Source organism: Perognathus longimembris, chromosome 13 (genome assembly GCF_023159225.1).
Source record: "Perognathus longimembris pacificus isolate PPM17 chromosome 13, ASM2315922v1, whole genome shotgun sequence".
Lineage (NCBI taxonomy): Eukaryota > Metazoa > Chordata > Mammalia > Rodentia > Heteromyidae > Perognathus > Perognathus longimembris.
Window position 1 is genome coordinate 62,114,205 of NC_063173.1, and position 17,689 is coordinate 62,131,893.

The window sequence follows — 17,689 nt, forward strand, 5'->3', positions numbered from 1 at the left end:
CCGCGAGCGGGAAAAGCCAAGCAAGAGCTCAAGGCCCCAAGCTGAAGCTTCAGTACCATTCTGTACATGCGTGCGCATACCTGCACACACACACACACACGCACGCACGCACACCTAATGCAGATTAAACGCTGTGTAGACGGTTGCTATACTGCCGTTCTTCCAGAGAGCAAAGACCAGAAAGTGCTCTGTTCATGGCAGCCGCAGGTACGGACGCACCTTTCTTCTTGAGTGTTTTTGGGGCCCCAGCTGGCTGACTGAGACGGAAGGCGCTGAGCCTGTGGGTGCGGTGTATGGCCAAGCCCCCACGTCGCCAGCGGCGGTGGCCGGCAGGGCAGCCACGGGGCGGGAAGGCGGGGCCCCGCTCTGGTCCAGGTGACAGCCCGGCCGCCGCAGGTCCACACACAGAGGCCCCATTCCACTGAGCGAACGACAACTAGCGCCAGACACCCAGTGGCTCACTCGGGAGACCGAGTTCTGTGGATCACGGTTCAAAGCTAGCCCGGCGAGGAAAGTCTGTGAGACTCCAAGCTTCATCTAGCCACCAACGAGCCAGACAGAAGCTGTGGTTCAAGGGGTAGAGTGAGAGAGCGGGAAGGAAACAAAGCTCGGGGACAGCACCCAGGCCCCGAGTTCAAGTCCCAAGACCACCGGCACAGAAACACGAAGTAAGAGAAAGAGAGAGAGAAGGAGAGAATTTGGCTATGGGTGTTGAACTCAGCCGCGAGAACTTGAGCACCGGTAGAAGGAGCCTGCGTGACCAGACCAGACAGATACGCCGTCCCCCAGAAAGCCGGGTGAGCCCGCAACCGCTTCTCACCTCCCCTGTTTGAGAAAGACCTGGGGAAACCTGCTGCAAAGCTCCCAGAAGTTTCTAGAAGCTTACTGTGCCTTTTCATCCTCTATTAACCAAGATCTCAGGGCAAAACAGAACAAACAAAACAAACAAACACCTCATTTTCTCCTGCTTGGGCTCCCGGAAAAGCCAGGGGCCCTGTGTGTGTGTTGGGGGGCGGGGGGGGAGGAAGCCCCGGAGATGGGGTGCAGGGGACTCCAGGGCCACCCTGACCGCGGCCAGTCCTGCCCCGCACACCCCACGCCTGTGCCGGGGCACTCACCAGAGCTGTCGTAGCTGCCCTCCGGAGGGTCACACGTGATGTGGGGGACGGTGAGAGTCTTCTCCCCCGGGCTCACCCCGTTATCCTTCTCCAGTTTGAACTTCTTTTTCTTTACCTAAATATCCACATGATGGCTTGGTCATTTGTGCACATCACAGCCTGAGCCTGGGCGCCCCCCCCACCCCGGGCTCGCAGCTCCCCAACTCCCTGAGGTGGGACTCGGGGGTGCCCAGGAGCCTTGGGGTGTCATGGGGGACTCAGCCAGGTGCCGCCCTGTGGCCCTGCAGCCCAGTAGCACGCAGGGAACGGGTACAGAGACGGGGATGCAAGCGTGCGGGGAGGAGGCCAGGCAGCCACGCCGAACCACCGAGTCAGCTGGGTGCTGAAGGGCGGCGTGGGCCTGGGCCAGGAAGCAGAGCGCCCCAAGCCTTCCCGCTCCCCCAGCCAACACCAGGCCCCCGGAGCCTTCCACCCAGCGGCCGGCTCTTCCCAAGGAGCTCCCTGCGTCCTGGGCGTGGAGTGGCCCGTCCGGCCTGGCCCTGGGGCTGGGCCCGAGAGGACAGGGGGGCCCTGGCCCGGAGCCCAGAGAGAGAGTGACTGCCTGGGCTGGACCCCACTGAACAGACACTCGGTGGGACGCTCCCGTGGCCCCCCCTCTCGTGGCCTCCCCTCCCGTGGCCTCCCCTCCCGTGGCCGGTGCGCTGGTTACCATGACGGACTTCTTGGGCTTGGGGCTGGGGGAGAGCACAGCGTGACTCCGAGCCGGCTTCCGGACGTAGATCTTCCAGGTGGCGGAGTCGGGGTTCTCGGCGGCATAGCACCTCCACGCGGTCTGCAGGTGGGAGAAGGGGGAGGCTGTGGCCCCTCCAGCCGCCCAGCGGGGCCTCCTGAGCCCCTCGCCGGGCAGGAAGGGCTGCAGAAGCGGGACGGATGGGCAGGTGCGGGCGCACCGAGGAGCTGGGGGTGGGGGACAGGCCTCCCACCCAGAGTGCTGTCCTGCAGCTGTGGAGAGCCGGGTGCCCTCGGGGGACGCCTCCGCCTCCACGCCGGAGGGGCCTTCGGAGCGGCCACCCTCGGGCCGGCCCGGGGGAGGGGCGGGGGGTGGGGGACACACTGGAGCCTCGCTGCCCTCCAGCTGGACAGGGATGGGACGCAGGGCGGTGCAGCTGTGCTGGGCACCCGGCCAGGCCCTGGGAGCACCTCGGCCTCTGCGGAATAGAGGACGCTCCCCGCGGTGGGCACCCTGCCCCTACCCCGGGGTTCACGGTCTTCCTGAAAGGAGAGGCCAGGGGGCCCTAAAGCCAGGCTGGGCGGGGGCCGCAGAGTTGCGGGCTCCGGCTCGACGGCTGCCCGCGTGTCCTTCCTGTCCGGGCACGAGGTCCAGGCCCCCCCGTGGCCGGCCCTGAGGGCTTCAGAGAAATGGGGTGCAGACCGGGGCTTACCCCCAGGGACCACCCCCGGGCCGTGGCCCCTGGGGCCCCTGCTGCCTTCCCTCTGAGACGCAGCTCTGTGCAGGGAGGCCGGTCGGGAGGCCAGGGCCACGGACAGACCCTGTCAGCCCGTGGAGCGGCCATTCCCACGCCTCGTCACCGGCCCACGGGGCAGGAAGGGCCACGAGGGAGGACGACCCCGGGCCTCCCGGCCCCGCCTGTGGCCTGAAGAGCAGGCGCTTCCCCAGGCGGGGCGCCACGCTGCGGGGGGTCCCCCCGTGGGGACCCCATCGGTCCTCCCCACAGGCTGGGTTGGTGCTGTGGGAGGGGCCACAGCAGGGAGATGGACGAGCCCCACGGGGCCACTGGGGGGGGAGGGCGTCGTTTGTACCTGAATGAGCGAGGCGGCGGCCGGGATCTGCCGGTTGAAATGCTTCTGCCTCTGCTTCTGCTGCACCTTCAGGGCGAAGCCGGAGCCCAAGATGCCCTGGGAGGGAGAGGCCGAGGTGCCCGATGAGGGGCCCAGGGTGGGGGAGCCCAGGCCTCCGGGGCCAGAGGCACAGCCCGGCTCGGCCCGCCCCGCCCGGATCCGCTTTGGGAGCGGAGCCTTCCCAGGGCCGGCCGAGCTCCCGGGAGCCCCCAAGCCTCCAGACCCCGCGGCCCCGGAGAGACGGGAGCCCCCGAGCCTCCAGACCCCGCGCCCCGGAGAGACGGGAGCCCCCGAGCCTCCAGACCCCACGCCCCGGAGAGACGGGAGCCCCCGAGCCTCCAGACCCCGCGGCCCCGAGAGACGGGAGCCCCCGAGCCTCCAGACCCCGCGGCCCCGGAGAGACGGGAGCCCCCGAGCCTCCAGACCCCGCGGCCCCGGAGACGGGAGCCCCCGAGCCTCCAGACCCCGCGGCCCCGGAGAGACGGGAGCCCCCGAGCCTCCAGACCCCGCGGCCCCGGAGAGACGGGAGCCCCCGAGCCTCCAGACCCCGCGGCCCCGGAGACGGGAGCCCCCGAGCCTCCAGACCCCGCGCCCCGGAGAGACGGGAGCCCCCGAGCCTCCAGACCCCGCACCCCAGAGACGGGAGCCCCCGAGCCTCCAGATCCCGCGCCCCGGAGAGACGGGAGCCCCCGAGCCTCCAGATCCCGCGCCCCGGAGAGACGGGAGCCCCCGAGCCTCCAGACCCCGCAGCCCCGGAGACGGGAGCCCCCGAGCCTCCAGACCCCGCAGCCCCGGAGAGACGGGAGCCGAGCTCCCGGGAGCCCCCGAGCCTCCAGACCCCGCGGCCCGGAGACGGGAGCCCCCCGGTGACCGGAGCCCCCCCCCGGTGACGGGAGCCACGGCTGGCGGCACGCACGCATTCAGCGGATACTCAAACACACAGTGCCGCCCGGGACTGCACACAGGGCCCCGTACGTACGCACGCGTGCGCGTGCAACACCTCTAAGACCCCCAACGCACGCGTGCCGACACGCCCACCTAACAACGCGTGCGCCCCGCCGTGACCCAGGTCACGCACCACACAAGCGTGCTGAGCAAAGGCCGTGCCCAGGCACAGGCACGCGCACTCACACGCGTACAACACACCCCAGGGGCCGCACACTCATCCCCCCCCCGCGCACACCCACAGGCGGGGCCCGGGCACAGCTCTGCTCACACACACTTCCGCTTCCCGCCCGTGACTTCCGGGAGGAACGGGAAATGCCGCCCTCCCTCCCAGCTCAGCAGCGGGGGACCCCGCTCCCCAGAGCGAGCTCTCCCCCTGCCATGAAGGGGAGCCCCCCCCCCCGCTGCCCACCACGAGGGGCGGGAGGGGGGCGCGCTTCCAGAAGGGCCACGCCCACGGGGCTGGGGAGAGGCCCTGGCTGGCGAAGGGACGGGGGCCACAGCACCCCGGCGGGCACCCTACCGCCGGCAGGGCGAAGAAGGAGATGGCGAAGACCGAGAAGCAGGAAGCGATGGTCTTTCCGACCCACGTCTGGGGCACCTTGTCCCCGTAGCCGATGGTGGTGACGGTGACCTAAGGGGGGGAGAGACTGTCAGCGGGCGGCGGGCCGGAGCCTGGGGTCACCTGTCCAGCCCACCCGAGGTGCCACCCGGCTCTGCCCGCCGGCGCGGCCGCGGCTCTCAGTGCCTGCCAGCGGCTCGGCCAAAGCGCCAGACGAGAGCAGCGGGTGGGCTACGCCTCCGAGGCCGCCAGACACGGCCCCACGGCCCGGGGGGCCCTGGGTGAGCAGGATGGGGCGCGCGGGCCTGCCTGCCCCACGCCGGCCCCGGCCCGCTGGCCCCCGGGAGACCGGAAGCTCCACGGAGGCTGGCCATCCACAAAGCGCAGGGGCGGGCGGGGCTGCTTCCTGCCCCCCCCACCCCCCACCCCCCCCCGCCAGGCTCCAGAGGCTTCGTTCCCCTCCGCTCAGGGAGCAGGACGAGGCTTCGTTCTCCTCCTGCTCCGGGGCGGGGCCGGCCGGCCAGAGCAGGTGGGGGACAGTGGGAACATGGCAGCTCCCCACCATGGCGGGGGGGGGGGCCTGTTGGCACCTGAGGTTTGCTCCTAGGACCTCTGTGTCCCACAGGGACTTGGAGCTGCCCCTCATCCCGTGCTGCCTCCCCTCCAGCGAGCGACCGGAACGCACACCTGGGCTTCTAGAATTGGGGACATGTCAGCGAGGTGGGATCCTGTGCCGCCTGTGGTCACGGTCCTTAGTGAGCGTGCCTGTCCCGTCCCCACGTCCAGGGCGCGTGGGTTCCTGCGGGGCTGCGGGCGGGCGTCCAGTGTGGACCGGCCCGCGGGCTCACCTGCCCGGGACAGGGCCTCATCCCTGCTGGGTGGTCAGCGCCCACTCGTTCCTCAGTCCCGCTGGGGTCCTGGGGAGCCCCGCTGCCTCTCCCAGGCCGGGCCCGTCCAGGCTGGAGTGCTGGGGACCTGTGGGGCCTTCTGAGCCTCGGGGAGGGGGGGCCGGTGTGGGCACAGGGCAGGAGCAGGGGACCCCACGCCCCGCGCCGCATCCTGGGCACCGGGCACAGGGCGCTTCGGTGACACGGCCCGGGCCCCGCGGCCCCCCGGGCCAGACTCCGCGGCGGCAGCCGGCACCGCGCACTTCCCCTCGAGCCCGCGCCTTTGTGTCAAGCCTGTCCTGGTCCTATTGTTCCTTTTTTACGTGTGGGAACGCTTTAAATGCCTGGCTTTTATGGACAGATAAGCACTGGCCCAGGCAAGGCCGGAGGACAAAGGGCCTCTGGGAACAGAGTCCTGAGCGGAGTCCTGGAGCCCGAGGGGTGCCGGCCGGGGCCTCAGGAAACACCACCTCCCGGCACGTCAGTAAGGACCGGAGGGCGCTTTTAAAGCCTTGCACGCGTGCGCCAGGGCGGGGCCCTGAACGCGGGCCCTCTCGCCGTCCCCGCCCAGCCTCTGCTCGCAAGGCTGGCGCGCTACCGCGTGAGCCACGTCCCCCGTCCTGGCTTTTTGCTGGTTCGTGGGAGGTGGGCGTCTCGCGTCCACCCTCAGCCGGATGCTCCCAAATGAATTGTTGTTCATTGGAGTTTTAGTAAAATAGTTGACTCATTCAAGGAGTCCCAGTTAGCGGGGCGCCGGTGGCTCGCACCTGCCATCCTAGGACTCAGGCGGTTGAGATCTGAAGCCTGGAAAGGAAAGCCCGTCCGATTCCATCGCCAGTCAACTAGGACAAAGCCAGAAGTGGGGCTGTGCCTCGAGCGAGAGCACTCCCCTCGAACACAGAGCCAAGGCTTCGCGCCCGGGCCCTAAGTTCAAGTTCTAATAATGACTCACATTAAAAAAAAAAAAAAAAACAACCAGAAAACAAAGCCCGACTTATTGCAAAGGAAAAAAGCGACGTTGGTGAAGGAGAACGTTGGGCGAGTGGGGCGGGGGAAGGGAGGGCAGGGCAGCAGCCACCCCCCCTCCCCAGGCCGACACCCACGGCCCCCCTGCCCGGCCCCTGGAGGTCGGGGCCTCGTTCCTGGGGCCCAGCCGCCTCCCCACGGGTGGGAGGAAGGGCAGAGGGCTCTGGCCTTGGCCTCGGGTCCTCCTCCTCCTCCGCCCCCCCCCCAGGCCACCACAGACCCCCCCTTGTCCCAAGGGATGGCCCATCCCCAAGACGTGTTTGTTTTTCCTAAAGCAGCGGATGCGAGCTGCGCGGGAACCGGCCGTTTTATGGTCCTGCGCCTGGAACTTGTCCCCAGCCGCCAGCGAGGCCCAGCGGCTTTACAAGCTCCTCGTCGCCCAGGCCGGTGATGCGAGGCAGCTCCCTTCCCAGACCCACCGGCAGGACAGCCGGGCGACAGCCTGAGCCCTCCGTCTCCCCCCCCCCCCCGCCCCCGCCTGCACTCCCACGACGGGGCGACCCGAGACGTGCACCCCCCCGCCCCCCTCCCCCGCCCTCTGCTCCCAGAAGCCAGGACCGCGGTTATTTTGCCCTTCTTGTTCGGTAATCACAGGGAAATATTCTCCATTTAAATAAAACACACTCGGATGTCGGTGACCGAGCTGTCGAGTCTGACCGTGGGGACTTCCCTACGGTGCAACAGCGGCTTTCACCGGGAGCGTGTCGGTGCGTCCTGCGCGTGGCCGCCAGGGCCCCGGCGTCTCCCTCACGGAGCCGGCGCCTTGAGCACAGGTGGCGGGCGACGAGGCGCAGCCCCGGCGTTCCCGACCTCGGTCACGGGGACGGCCCGCCCGCCCGCCCGCCCGCCCGCCTTTGATCCCGGACTCGGAAGATTCCACGCGCGCCATCCACAGAGCCTCTTGATGGCTGCCCTTCTTCCTTCAAAGCCGGCCGGCGGGGGGAGGCCGGGGGGCCGGCGGGGGGAGGCCAGGGGGCCGGCGGGGGGGCCGGGGAGGCCGGGGGGCCGGCGGGGGGGCCGGGGAGGCCGGGGGGCCGGCGGAGGGGGGCCGGGGGGTCGGCGGGGGGAGGCCGGGCCCGGCGGCACCAGCGCCTGCCCTGCAGGGCCCCAGGCTTCCGGCGCACGGCTTGTGAGGACGCCCCGGTCCCCCCCACAGGCTCAGACGGGCCTAGAGAGGGGAACCCACACTCGAACACGGCGCCGCACCACCCGGCCCACGCCACGGGTTCACGCCGCTGCCGCCCCACGCCTCCCATCTCGCGTGGTTTGCTTCTCTTGGTTGATGAGCAGCTGGAAAACCCCGTTCCCCGGAGCTCCAAGGTGCTCTCCTCACCCACGAGACTCGAACCCGCGTCCTCAAGGAGAAATCAATCCCACGGGTCACCCCGGGCCTGAGGGGCTCGGGCAATACATCCTCTAAGTGTGGACAGTGAGGACAGGAAGGTGGACGTGCCTTGCGGACTCCTCTTTACCCTCCAAAGCCCCTCTGGAAAGTTCCCCCTCGGGGAAGGGCCCTGCAGGGCTGGGCCTCCCGGGGTCTCGGGAGAAAGGAGGGGCCCAGGCCGGCCCGCAGGCCTGGGCTTCTCCTGGCCAGAGGAGGCCCTGGTGCTCATCTCGCCCCTGGACGGTCCCCCCTGGGCCCTTGGGCCAGCCCTGCTGGGCCCGGATGCCACCGAGCCTGGGAGGCGGAACTTTCCGGAGCCTCCAGGTGAGGAGTGAAGGGCCGTCAGGCTGTGTTTTAAGAGGGGCCGGGACGCAGGGGCGGGGTTCCGGCCTTTTCATTCTGCGGTCTAAATTTAGACGCTGCTCGCTCGGGGGTAAACAGAGCCCAGCAGCGGCTGTTTTCAGAGACCCCCGGGCGCTAAACAGAGGAGCCCGTGTTTGCAAAACCTGCTTTTCCCGCCACTCACACCGAACACAAACAAATGCATTTTTGTTCCAAGGGCAAAGAGAGAAAAAAAATCGGAATGCCTCCCAGCCACACTCGGGCGCCACACTTGGGGGACCGGGGGCCCCCCGTCCCGGTGGACATCCCACCGCAGGGAGGGGACGCGGGAGCGCGCGAGCCCCGCTCCGGGGAGACGGCGGGGAGCCGGGCCCCGGGGACCGAGGGCCGTTCCGGGAAGGGGGCCGGGCGCCGCTGGTCCACGCCCCGTCCCGTCCCCTCGAGGGCCACGTCCAGCCCCCAGCGGGGCGCCATCTTCACGGGAACTGGGGTCTCCACCGTCGTGGCGAGGGTCCTCGCTGGGGGGGGGTCCTCGGGGGAGGCAGACAGGACGGAGCCCTGGAGCAGAGCGGTCCCCTGGCCCCCAAGCTGGGCGCGACCTGCACCCCCCCCCCAGAGCTGCTGCTCCCCTTCACCGTGGGCTCCGGGCCTCCAGAACGGATGGGAAGCTCTGACGGGGGAGCCAGCGCTCCGTGGGATTCTGCGTGGCCGCCCTGGTGCCACGGGAAGGCCACGGACAGCTCCACCTCCCAGCGAGCCGCTTCCTCCCCGAGCGGCAAGACACAGCCACGCTCACGGGGCAGCGGTGGGGATGTGCCACGTGCCCGCTCCGGGGCCCCGGGGCATGGCGGGGCTGGGGAAGGGGGCTCTGAGGCCAGGCTCTGCGGACAGCACCCCCACCTCGCCCTCGCTGGGGACCCGCGGCCGGCAGCTGGACAGGAAGCAGCTGCCCCGGCCCCGTGCACGCCCCCGCTCCTCTGCCTCTCGGGCCGGCCGGGCGGGCGGGGTCCCGCGCGACGAGCCCCCCAATGGAGAGAGGGGAGCTGCCCCCCCCAAAGCTGGACCTCAGGGCATCAGCAGCCCGGGGCGCGGGGCCCGCCGGGAACAATAGCCAGGCCAGGGTGCACGGAGGCCCAGGCAGCTGACGGCACAGGACAGGGCCCGGGTGCCAAGCCGGGCACAAAGGGGCCGTGTTCCTGGCGGGCGGGCGGATGTTTGCACAGGTGTGGGAGCGGGAACGTGGCGCGGCCGCGGGCCGGGGGCCTGCACGCCTGCGGAAGGGGCAAGCGGGGACTGGGGACCGGCTCCAGCCGACGACGGAAAGCGGGCAGGCCCGTGCCAGAGCTGGGCACTGCTTATCAGCCCTGCTCGGGGCAGTCACCCACCCCTGCCCTGTGCTGACGGGGCCCACGCGCCCAACTCCCCCCAAGGGACTGTGGCCTGGACAGTCAGTGCAGGGCCTGCACACGGGCCCTGACCTCCACACGGCCCTGACCCCACACGGGCCTGACCTCCACACGGCCCTGACCCCACACGGCCCTGACCCCACACGGCCCTGACCCCACACGGGCCCTGACCCCACACGGCCCTGACCCCACACGGCCCTGACCCCACACGGCCCTGACCCCACACGGCCCTGACCCCACACGGGCCCTGACCTCCACACGGCCCTGACCCCCACACGGCCCTGACCCCCACACGGCCCTGACCCCCACACGGCCCTGACCCCCACACGGCCCTGACCCCACACGGGCCCTGACCCCACACGGCCCTGACCCCCCCATGGGCCCTGACCCCACACGGCCCTGACCCCACACAGCCCTGACCCCCCCATGGGCCCTGACCCCACACAGGCCCTGACCCCACACGGGCCCTGACCCCCCCATGGGCCCTGACCCCCCCATGGGCCCTGACCCCCCCATGGGCCCTGACCCCCCCATGGGCCCTGACCCCACACGGCCCTGACCTCCAGGGGCCACACACCGCACGTGTGCTCACACAGCCCCCGCCCCCCGCAGGTCCCTTCCTATTCTTGCACTGAGTCTCCTGCAGAAGCCGCAGCTGTGCAGCTGTGTTCTGAGGGCTCCGTCCTCTCTTCCCGCTTCGCGCGGCCACCGGTGACGCTGTGGGGACACACAGCCCCAGGAAGACGGGCAGTGACGGAGTCCGGCCGGCCCCTCGTGGGTGCCTAGCCACCCACCCTCGCTTTTCTTGAGCCTGTGTACACGCTGGAAGCTTCCAGAAAATGCACTGGTGGCCGAGAGCGGGCTATACCCCGGGAGCACAAGGCCGTCCACATGGCCCAGGTGCCAGCAAAGAGTCCTATGGACTCGCCTTCCTGGGCTGGCTTTGAACCACGGTCCTCAGACCTCAGCCTCCTGAGAGCCACACGGCGCCCCCCCCAACCCCCACCGCCCGGACGCCGCGGCCCGGGACCCCTCACTTACCACCCCCCACCACAGCGCGTCCGCGTAGCTGCCGAACTCGACGCGTCCCGACTCGTTCACGGAGTCCTTCTCGGCCAGGTACACGAAGTAGGAGGAGAAGATGAGGCCCAGGAAGCCGATGTACAGGGTGGTGATCAGCTCCTAGGCCGGCAGAGGGGGCGGCGTCAGCCCACCCGCCTCGGGGCCTTTCCAGATCATTCCGCGTCAACTCCAAAAAGCCTGCTTCGCACAACCCTCCAGCGGCTGCTCGCCGGGGGAGCGGGCGTCCCACGCAGTCTGGCACGGGCTGCCTCCCCCCCCCCCCCCGCCCCGTGAGCCCATGCCGGTCACCCACCTGGCGGTGAATGAAGACCACGGAGCCCAGCAGCCTCCAGGTGCCGCCCTGACGGTCCACGTGCAGCATCCGGAGGATCTGGAGGAAGCGGATGCCCCTGCGAGGCCACGCGTGGGGGTGAGGCCGCCCCGCCAGGCCCGGCCTCGGCCCTGGGAGGGGCGGGTTCCTGTCTGGCTCTCTGCTCCCAGCCCCCCCACAGCAGCCCCTCCCGGCGGGCTGTGGGTCCCCTGGCCCACCACAGGCCACCCCAAAGGCGAGGCCCGCTGCCCACATCCCCCCTCCCCCGGACGACTTCAGCCCCTGCATTTCCCTCTGGGGGGGGACCAGGGCACCGAGAAACAGACGGGACTCGAGCGGTCGGGTTGCCGCCAGGGCGCAGGAAGGAGGGAGCTCCGGGGAGAGCCTGAGCCCGGGGCCACCGGACACATGGGGGCGATGGGGCCCAGAACCACGGCCGCCCGGCCGGCTCTGCCCGTCCCCGCCGGGCGGAGCAGGCGCAAAGAGCGGAGCGCAGCGAGGCAGGCGGCGGGCCCGACCCCGTGTGCGGGGGGGGGGGGGGGGCGGGGGGATGGCCCGCGGCAGGAGCGGGGCTCGCGGGCAGCGTCAGGGCCCAGACGTACCTGATGGCCGACGTGGCGAACACCTGCCCTTTGGAGCCCACACAGAGGACGACCAACGAGGCCACGACCACGATGAGGTCTGGGAGGGAAGGGGCCCCGGTCAGGACCTCCGGCCAGCCCCGCGCCGGGAAGCCGGGAGGGCCGGGCGCAGCCAGCAGCTCTGGCACGGGGGGGCTCCGGGCTGGGGGCCCGCTGTCACCCCCTGCCGGCCCTGGGGTTCCGCCCTGCGGCGGGCAGACACAACCGCAGGGGGTCCCTGGGCGCCTGGGGATAGTCTGATGGGGGTTGCGTCTGGGTGGGGGGGGGGGTCCTTGCCGGCCTGGGACTTGGGGTGACTCACCGATGATGGAAATGGGCTTCCGGGCAAAGCGCAGCCGGCCCCAGATGCCCACGTACTTGCTGCGGCAGCCTGCGGACCAGAGGCGGACCACGTACTCCGTCCCGAAGAACACCACCAGGACGATTTCCTGAGGGAGAGGGCCGCAAGCTGACGCCCGGGCCTGGGACCTGTGCAGACCAGGCCGGCGGCCCGGGCGGGCCAGAAGCACCCGGAAGCGAAGGGGGACCGGCCAGCCACCTGAGCCCGGCCCCGATATAAGACACCTAATGGCACTGCTGCTCTGCAGAGCTGGGCCCCATGGGGTCAGGGGCGGCTCTGTGCTGGGGAGGGGCACTGTGCCAGGTGCTGAGACCTGTGTCCTCTAGCTGTAGGGTGGGTAGGCGAGTGGCTGGATATGGCTGGATAGGGGGGTGGATGGGTGAGTGGATGGTGGATGGGTGGGAGGATGGATAGATGATAAGTAATGGATGGAAAGATGGATGAGTGGCTGGGTGGATGATGGGTGGGAGGAAGGATGGAAGGAAGGATGGATGGGAGGAAGGAAGAATGGATGGGAGGAAGGATGGATGGATGGGTGGAAGGATGGATGGATGGATGGAAGGAAGAATGGATGGGAGGATGGATGGATGGATGGAAGGAAGGCTAAAGGATGGATGGGAGGGAGGATGGATGGATGGATGGAAGGAAGGATGGATGGGAGGAAGGACGGATGGAAGGAAGGATGGATGGGAGGATGGATGGAAGGAAGGATGGATGGGAGGAAGGATGGATGGATGGAAGGAAGGATGGATGGATGGAAGGAAGGATGGATGGGAGGAAGGACGGATGGATGGGAGGATGGATGGAAGGAAGGATGGATGGGAGGAAGGACGGATGGATGGGAGGAAGGACGGATGGATGGGAGGAAGGCTAAAGGATGGATGGGAGGGAGGATGGATGGACGGAAGGATGGATGGGAGGGAGGATGGATGGGAGGAAGGATGGATGGATGGGAGGAAGGATGGATGGACGGAAGGAAGGAAGGAAGGACGGATGAAGAGAGTGCACAGAGGTGAATAGCATAACTTGGCTAAGTTCAGGAGGAAAGCGGCACTGTGAACGCTCTTGACAAAGCCAGCGGGCCCCTGCTCTGATCTGGAACCCCACTGCCGGCGCCGGTGAAGCAGCGCCCGCCGGGCGGGGGGAAGGCCGCAGAACCCTCCGGACCATCACAGCAGCTGGAGAGAGTCCTCCGCGGCCTGGCCTGGCAGCGGTGGGAGGCCTGGCTCCCCAGTGCCCCCGAGAGGCCTGGCCTGGTCACCTCCAGCCTGCGGCCGGCCGGGGCTCCGCCACTCGCAGGGCCATCATCACGGGGACCAGGCTGACATGTCCTCTCTGGCCTGCTCTACGCTGGGTGGCTGTGTGGCTGGTCTTGGGGTGCACCAGGCCAGCAGTCCCTGGGGTACCTCGCCCTGAGGAAGTCCCACACATTGTCCTCCTGCCCCCATGCCCGTCTCGTGCTGCAGGCGGAGGCTCCCAGCGGGGGAGGGAGAAGGGACCTCGGGGGGCTGACTCCCCACCCCCGGACCTCGGCTGTCATGGGGACGGCCAGAGTTCAACGCAGCAGCCCACGGTGACCCACGTCGCGAGTGGCAGACCCAGAGCCCCAGCCAACAGGGGACCCACAAGGCCAGCCTGGGGCGAGGAGGCCGAGCCAACCCCCCACACGGGGCTGGGCCTGCACAGAGCCGCGAAGCCACGAAGCCACGGGGCGCCCGGCTTCCCGGCTCACTTCCAGGTGGCCCCGTGCCTGCCTCCCGGGGAAGCCGGCCCTGGAGGGGGGACGTCTGCTCAGACGGGTGGCACCGGCTGGTCCCTGCCACCACGGCGCGGCTGGACACTGCCACCGCTGGCTCCAAACGGCGCGAATTAGGATAAAATAACATTGACGCCACCCCTCCCGTGGCGGAGTAACAGCGGTGCGTGATGGGAGGAGGCCGGGGACGGGAGCACCCACCTTCCGCTTGCCTTTCACTTGCAACACGGAACCCTTAGGGAAGGAGGTTGTGTGGTCGCCCCTTGGAAAACACGGGTGCTGGCCCTCCACGGGCTTCGTGGCCCCGTTGGGTGGTTGTTCCCATCTCTGTCCTTGTGTCCTGGGTGCGGGGCTTTGGTGGGGAATGGCCGTGCCCATCAGGGCAGGCCCACATTTTCCTTTTACAACCCCTTTTCCAAGCTCCAGGGGGATGGGGGGAGGAAGGAAGGGAGGGAGGGAGGGAGGGAGGGAGGGAGGGAGGAAGGAAGGGAGGGAGGAAGGAAGGGAGGGAGGGAGGAAGGCATGTGACACCACACTTGACTTACTAATGAAATGCCTTGTCAGAGATCCTCCCCCCCCCCCCCCCCGCCCCAAGCTACCCTCACGCGGGGACCGGCCATCTTGAACAGGAGGACTCCGCTCCGGAGCGGAGAAGGTGGTGAGAATAATTGGAAACGGCACCAGCTCCCGGACCCTGGCCTGGGGACCCGGGACGAGGCGAGGTGGGCCCTGCACTACCAAGAAAGGCCCTGCCCGTTGCCAGCGGGCCGGCGGAGCCGCGTTCATCGGTGCGGCGTGACGGGGGGCAGGGCGGGGCCGAGGGACGCGGCCTTGTCCTGGGAGGAGACAGCTGGACCCAGAGATAGAATGATCTCCCCTGGGATCAGCTTCACACACATGCCCGGGCCGAGGGGTGACGTTCCAGGCCAAGGGAGCACAGGGACGGGGGGGTGGCGGGAAACACGTAGGGGTGCGGGGCCTCTACAGCCCATACGGCCACCCTGAGTCCAGGCCGCCGCCGCCCAGAGGAGTGGGGGTCTCTGCCGGGGCCGGGACGGGCCAGGCGCTCCTCCGGGGAGCCCACGTGGGGCCACGTCCCTCGCCCCGCCCCCTCCCAGCCCGGAGCTCCGTGCCAGGGGTGCCGTCCCCCCTCCGCTCCGCAGCCTCCTGCGCCCTTCCCGCTGACAGCGCGGGTCCGGAGGCCGGGGAGGCCGCACCCCCCCTCGGGGTCCTCTCTGGTACAGGGAGACACGGGGGGATCGCGGGGCGCCGGCGGGCGCGGGGGGCTCTCGGGCACCGGGGCCCCTCCCCCCGCACCCCGCCGGCCCCCCCCACCTGCCGGCTCCGCCCCGGCGTCCCGCCCATGCGTCCTCCTGTCTCACGAGGAGCCGTGTGCGGGCCCGTGTGTGTCTCAGGCTTTGTGTGAATCGAAATTGTTTTTAAAAACCAAATGTGAGGCTGCGAGTTCAAGCCCCAGTGCTGCCTCATGTGCGCGTGCGTGGACATCAAGTAAACATCTGTCTGGAGAAGACGCACGCGTGACCAACAGGCACACAGCACTGGCTGGCCGACGCCGCCAAACACGCGGAACCACGGATGAGAGCCACCGAGACCCGGGCGCTGGGCCGCATCTGGAGGAGGGCGGGGGCGGGGGGCCACGGGGCACCCCGCGCAGAACAGGGCCACGCCCACTCCCTTCTGCTGCTTTGGAAACACAGCAACGATCGGGAGAAAAGCACAACTGCAGTCGGAGTGGGCAATCCCGCCTTGGGGCCTGAACCCGCCTGGAGGGGGGCGGGGATTGCGGGGGGACGGGAGCCAGGCCCGGCCGTCCACACAACAGGGCGCCCAGTGGCCGCAAGAACACACGGCCAGGACCCCAAGCTCCACGCAAGGAGTTGGGCACGAAAGGACAGCCGCTCCTGGATGTGACTGGTAGGACCCCAAAGGTCAAACACAACGACACAGTGGAGGCCAGGGGACGGGCTGGGGGTCACCGCGGGGCGGGGTCCGTCTCAGTGTGAAGAGGACAAGTTCTGGAGGCCAACGGAAGCCATGGGCTCCCCTCCCCCCCAGCTGCGGGCTTCCCCCCGGGGAAGAGGAGCAGGCTCTGTGCTCTGTGCATTTAAAGTACAGCAAAGGAGAGAGAGACACAGAGGAAGGGACAGAGAGACAGAGAGACAGAGAGAGGAAAGAAGAAAAAAGAGAGAAAGCAAGCAAGCGAGGGAGGGAGGGAGGGAGGGAGGGAGGGAGGAGAAGAAAGGGAAAGAAATGAAAAGGAAGGAGAAAGGAGAGAAGGAAAAAGAAAAAGAGAAGACAAGAAAAAAGAAGGAAGGAGAGAAGAGAGAAAAGGCAAGAAAAGGAGAAAGGAAGGAAGGGGAGAGTGGAAAAAGAAGGAAGGAAGGAAGGAGAAAGAAGGAAGAGGAGAGAGAGAGAGAGAGAAAGGAAGGAGGGAAGCAGGGCGGTGCGGGCAGGGGGGAGGCGGGGGGGGGGCGTGAACGGGCGTCCGTCTCCCGCCGGGTGATGAAGGCGTCTGGGCGTAGATAGGGCAGTGGTTGCGCCACCGCGTGTATGTAGGAAATGCCACGGAATTGCACCGGGTTTGAGGCGGAAGGTGTGTTTCGACACGCGGCGGCGCGCGCAGCCCCGGGCCCCCCTCGCCCTCCGGCTGGGGAGCCCCGCAGGCCTTCAGGGCCACCTCGGCCCAGGTCCCCGCCCTGTGTCTCTGCCTGGGCCCCGCCCTGCTGCGCCCGGCTGCCCCGGAGCCCCGGGCGTCGGCACGGGGGACGCGGGTGGGTGAAGGCGGGGATGGGACCCAGCGCTTCACCTTCTCCCGCCGAGTGGCCGGCGGTGTGGACAAGAAGCCACGCTGGGGGCCGGGCACGCCAAGGTCACCCCGCGGTCACCGCGGTCCCAGCCTCGATCCACAAAGCTGGGCGGCAAAGACGCGGCCCGGCCGGGAGCCGCACTCCCCGAATGGGGGGGGGTGTTTGGGGGTGACCGAGGCGCCGATCTCTGTCCAGATCCGTCTGGCCCAGGTGAACGCGTCGCCGAGCAGGTGCTCATCTGCGTCTTCCTACTTGGAGCGTACAAAGGGGGCAAAGGCGTTTCACAACCTGGGCGGCCCGGCCGCTGGGGAGACAGATGAAGGCCACCGGCCGCCTTCTCTGCCCTCCCCTCTTGCGGGTGGGCGAGCCCCATCCCTGGGGACGGTTCTCGAGGCCCCAAGGGGAAGCCCGGCGCGATTCGCCCGTGGACGAGCCCGGGGGACCGGGCTCCAGCGGCCGGCGCAGACCCTCCGGCGAAAGACGATGCTTTTGCAAAATGATAGAGGTGTTTATCGTGGGGAACCTAGTCCCCGGGGTTGCTGTCCTACGATCTTCGCGAGGGTTGGGGAGGTTAATGATGGAGGGAGGGCAGGAAGGTCCCAGAGGCAAAGCCCAGCCCGCCTCCCAGGACGGGAGGGTCCGCCCCCCGGGCCCCGGGGGCCCGGACTAGCGCCCCGCCCTCTTCCCACAACTGGGAAGCCTGCAAGGGTCTTCCGTGGAGGGGGGCTCGGCCCCCCCGCACGCGGCCCCCCCGGGGGCTTCGGGGCCGGCTGTTGTGACTCCCGGGGAGCCTCCGCGGGGCAGGCCTCGGCGTTCCCGGGAGGGTCAGCTGTCCGGAGGCGAGGCGGGGGCCCGCCGGCCCCTCAGAGCGCCCTTTGTTCCGGGCCCGCCTGTGGCCAGTTGCCGCAGCCGCCAGCCGGCGTGAGGGCCCCCGGGGCCCCCCGCGACATGTGCTGGGCACAGCTGGAGGCCTCCGGCCCCGCTCCCCGCCCACCCCAGACGGCACCGGCCTCTGCCCTGCTGCCGGGGGGGGGGGGCACCAGCCGGGCCAGGTGACCCCGAGTCGCAGACGTCGGAGGGGGCAGACGCTGCCGGTCTAACTGCCCCCCAGCCCGCACCCAGCCAGGGCCAAGACCCCGCCGGATCCTACCCCAGCCCGCGCCTGCAGCATGCCCGCTAGCCAGGAGGGCCTCAGGGCCAT

General features: G+C 69.3%; 1 protein-coding gene across 1 annotated transcript in view; it reads right to left on the reverse strand.

Annotated features, from left to right (window-relative positions):
• Window positions 1-17,689, reverse strand: part of Kcnq1 (potassium voltage-gated channel subfamily Q member 1) — a 220,405-nt gene that overhangs the window by 179,940 nt on the left and 22,776 nt on the right. Inside the window, exons 3-10 of the mRNA XM_048361465.1 lie at window positions 11,866-11,992; window positions 11,526-11,604; window positions 10,906-11,002; window positions 10,572-10,712; window positions 4,447-4,557; window positions 2,940-3,035; window positions 1,828-1,950; window positions 1,119-1,233 (exon numbers count right to left, since the gene is read on the reverse strand). Coding sequence (XP_048217422.1) covers window positions 1,119-1,233; window positions 1,828-1,950; window positions 2,940-3,035; window positions 4,447-4,557; window positions 10,572-10,712; window positions 10,906-11,002; window positions 11,526-11,604; window positions 11,866-11,992 — 889 coding nt within the window. The remainder of the gene's footprint in view (window positions 1-1,118; window positions 1,234-1,827; window positions 1,951-2,939; window positions 3,036-4,446; window positions 4,558-10,571; window positions 10,713-10,905; window positions 11,003-11,525; window positions 11,605-11,865; window positions 11,993-17,689) is intronic.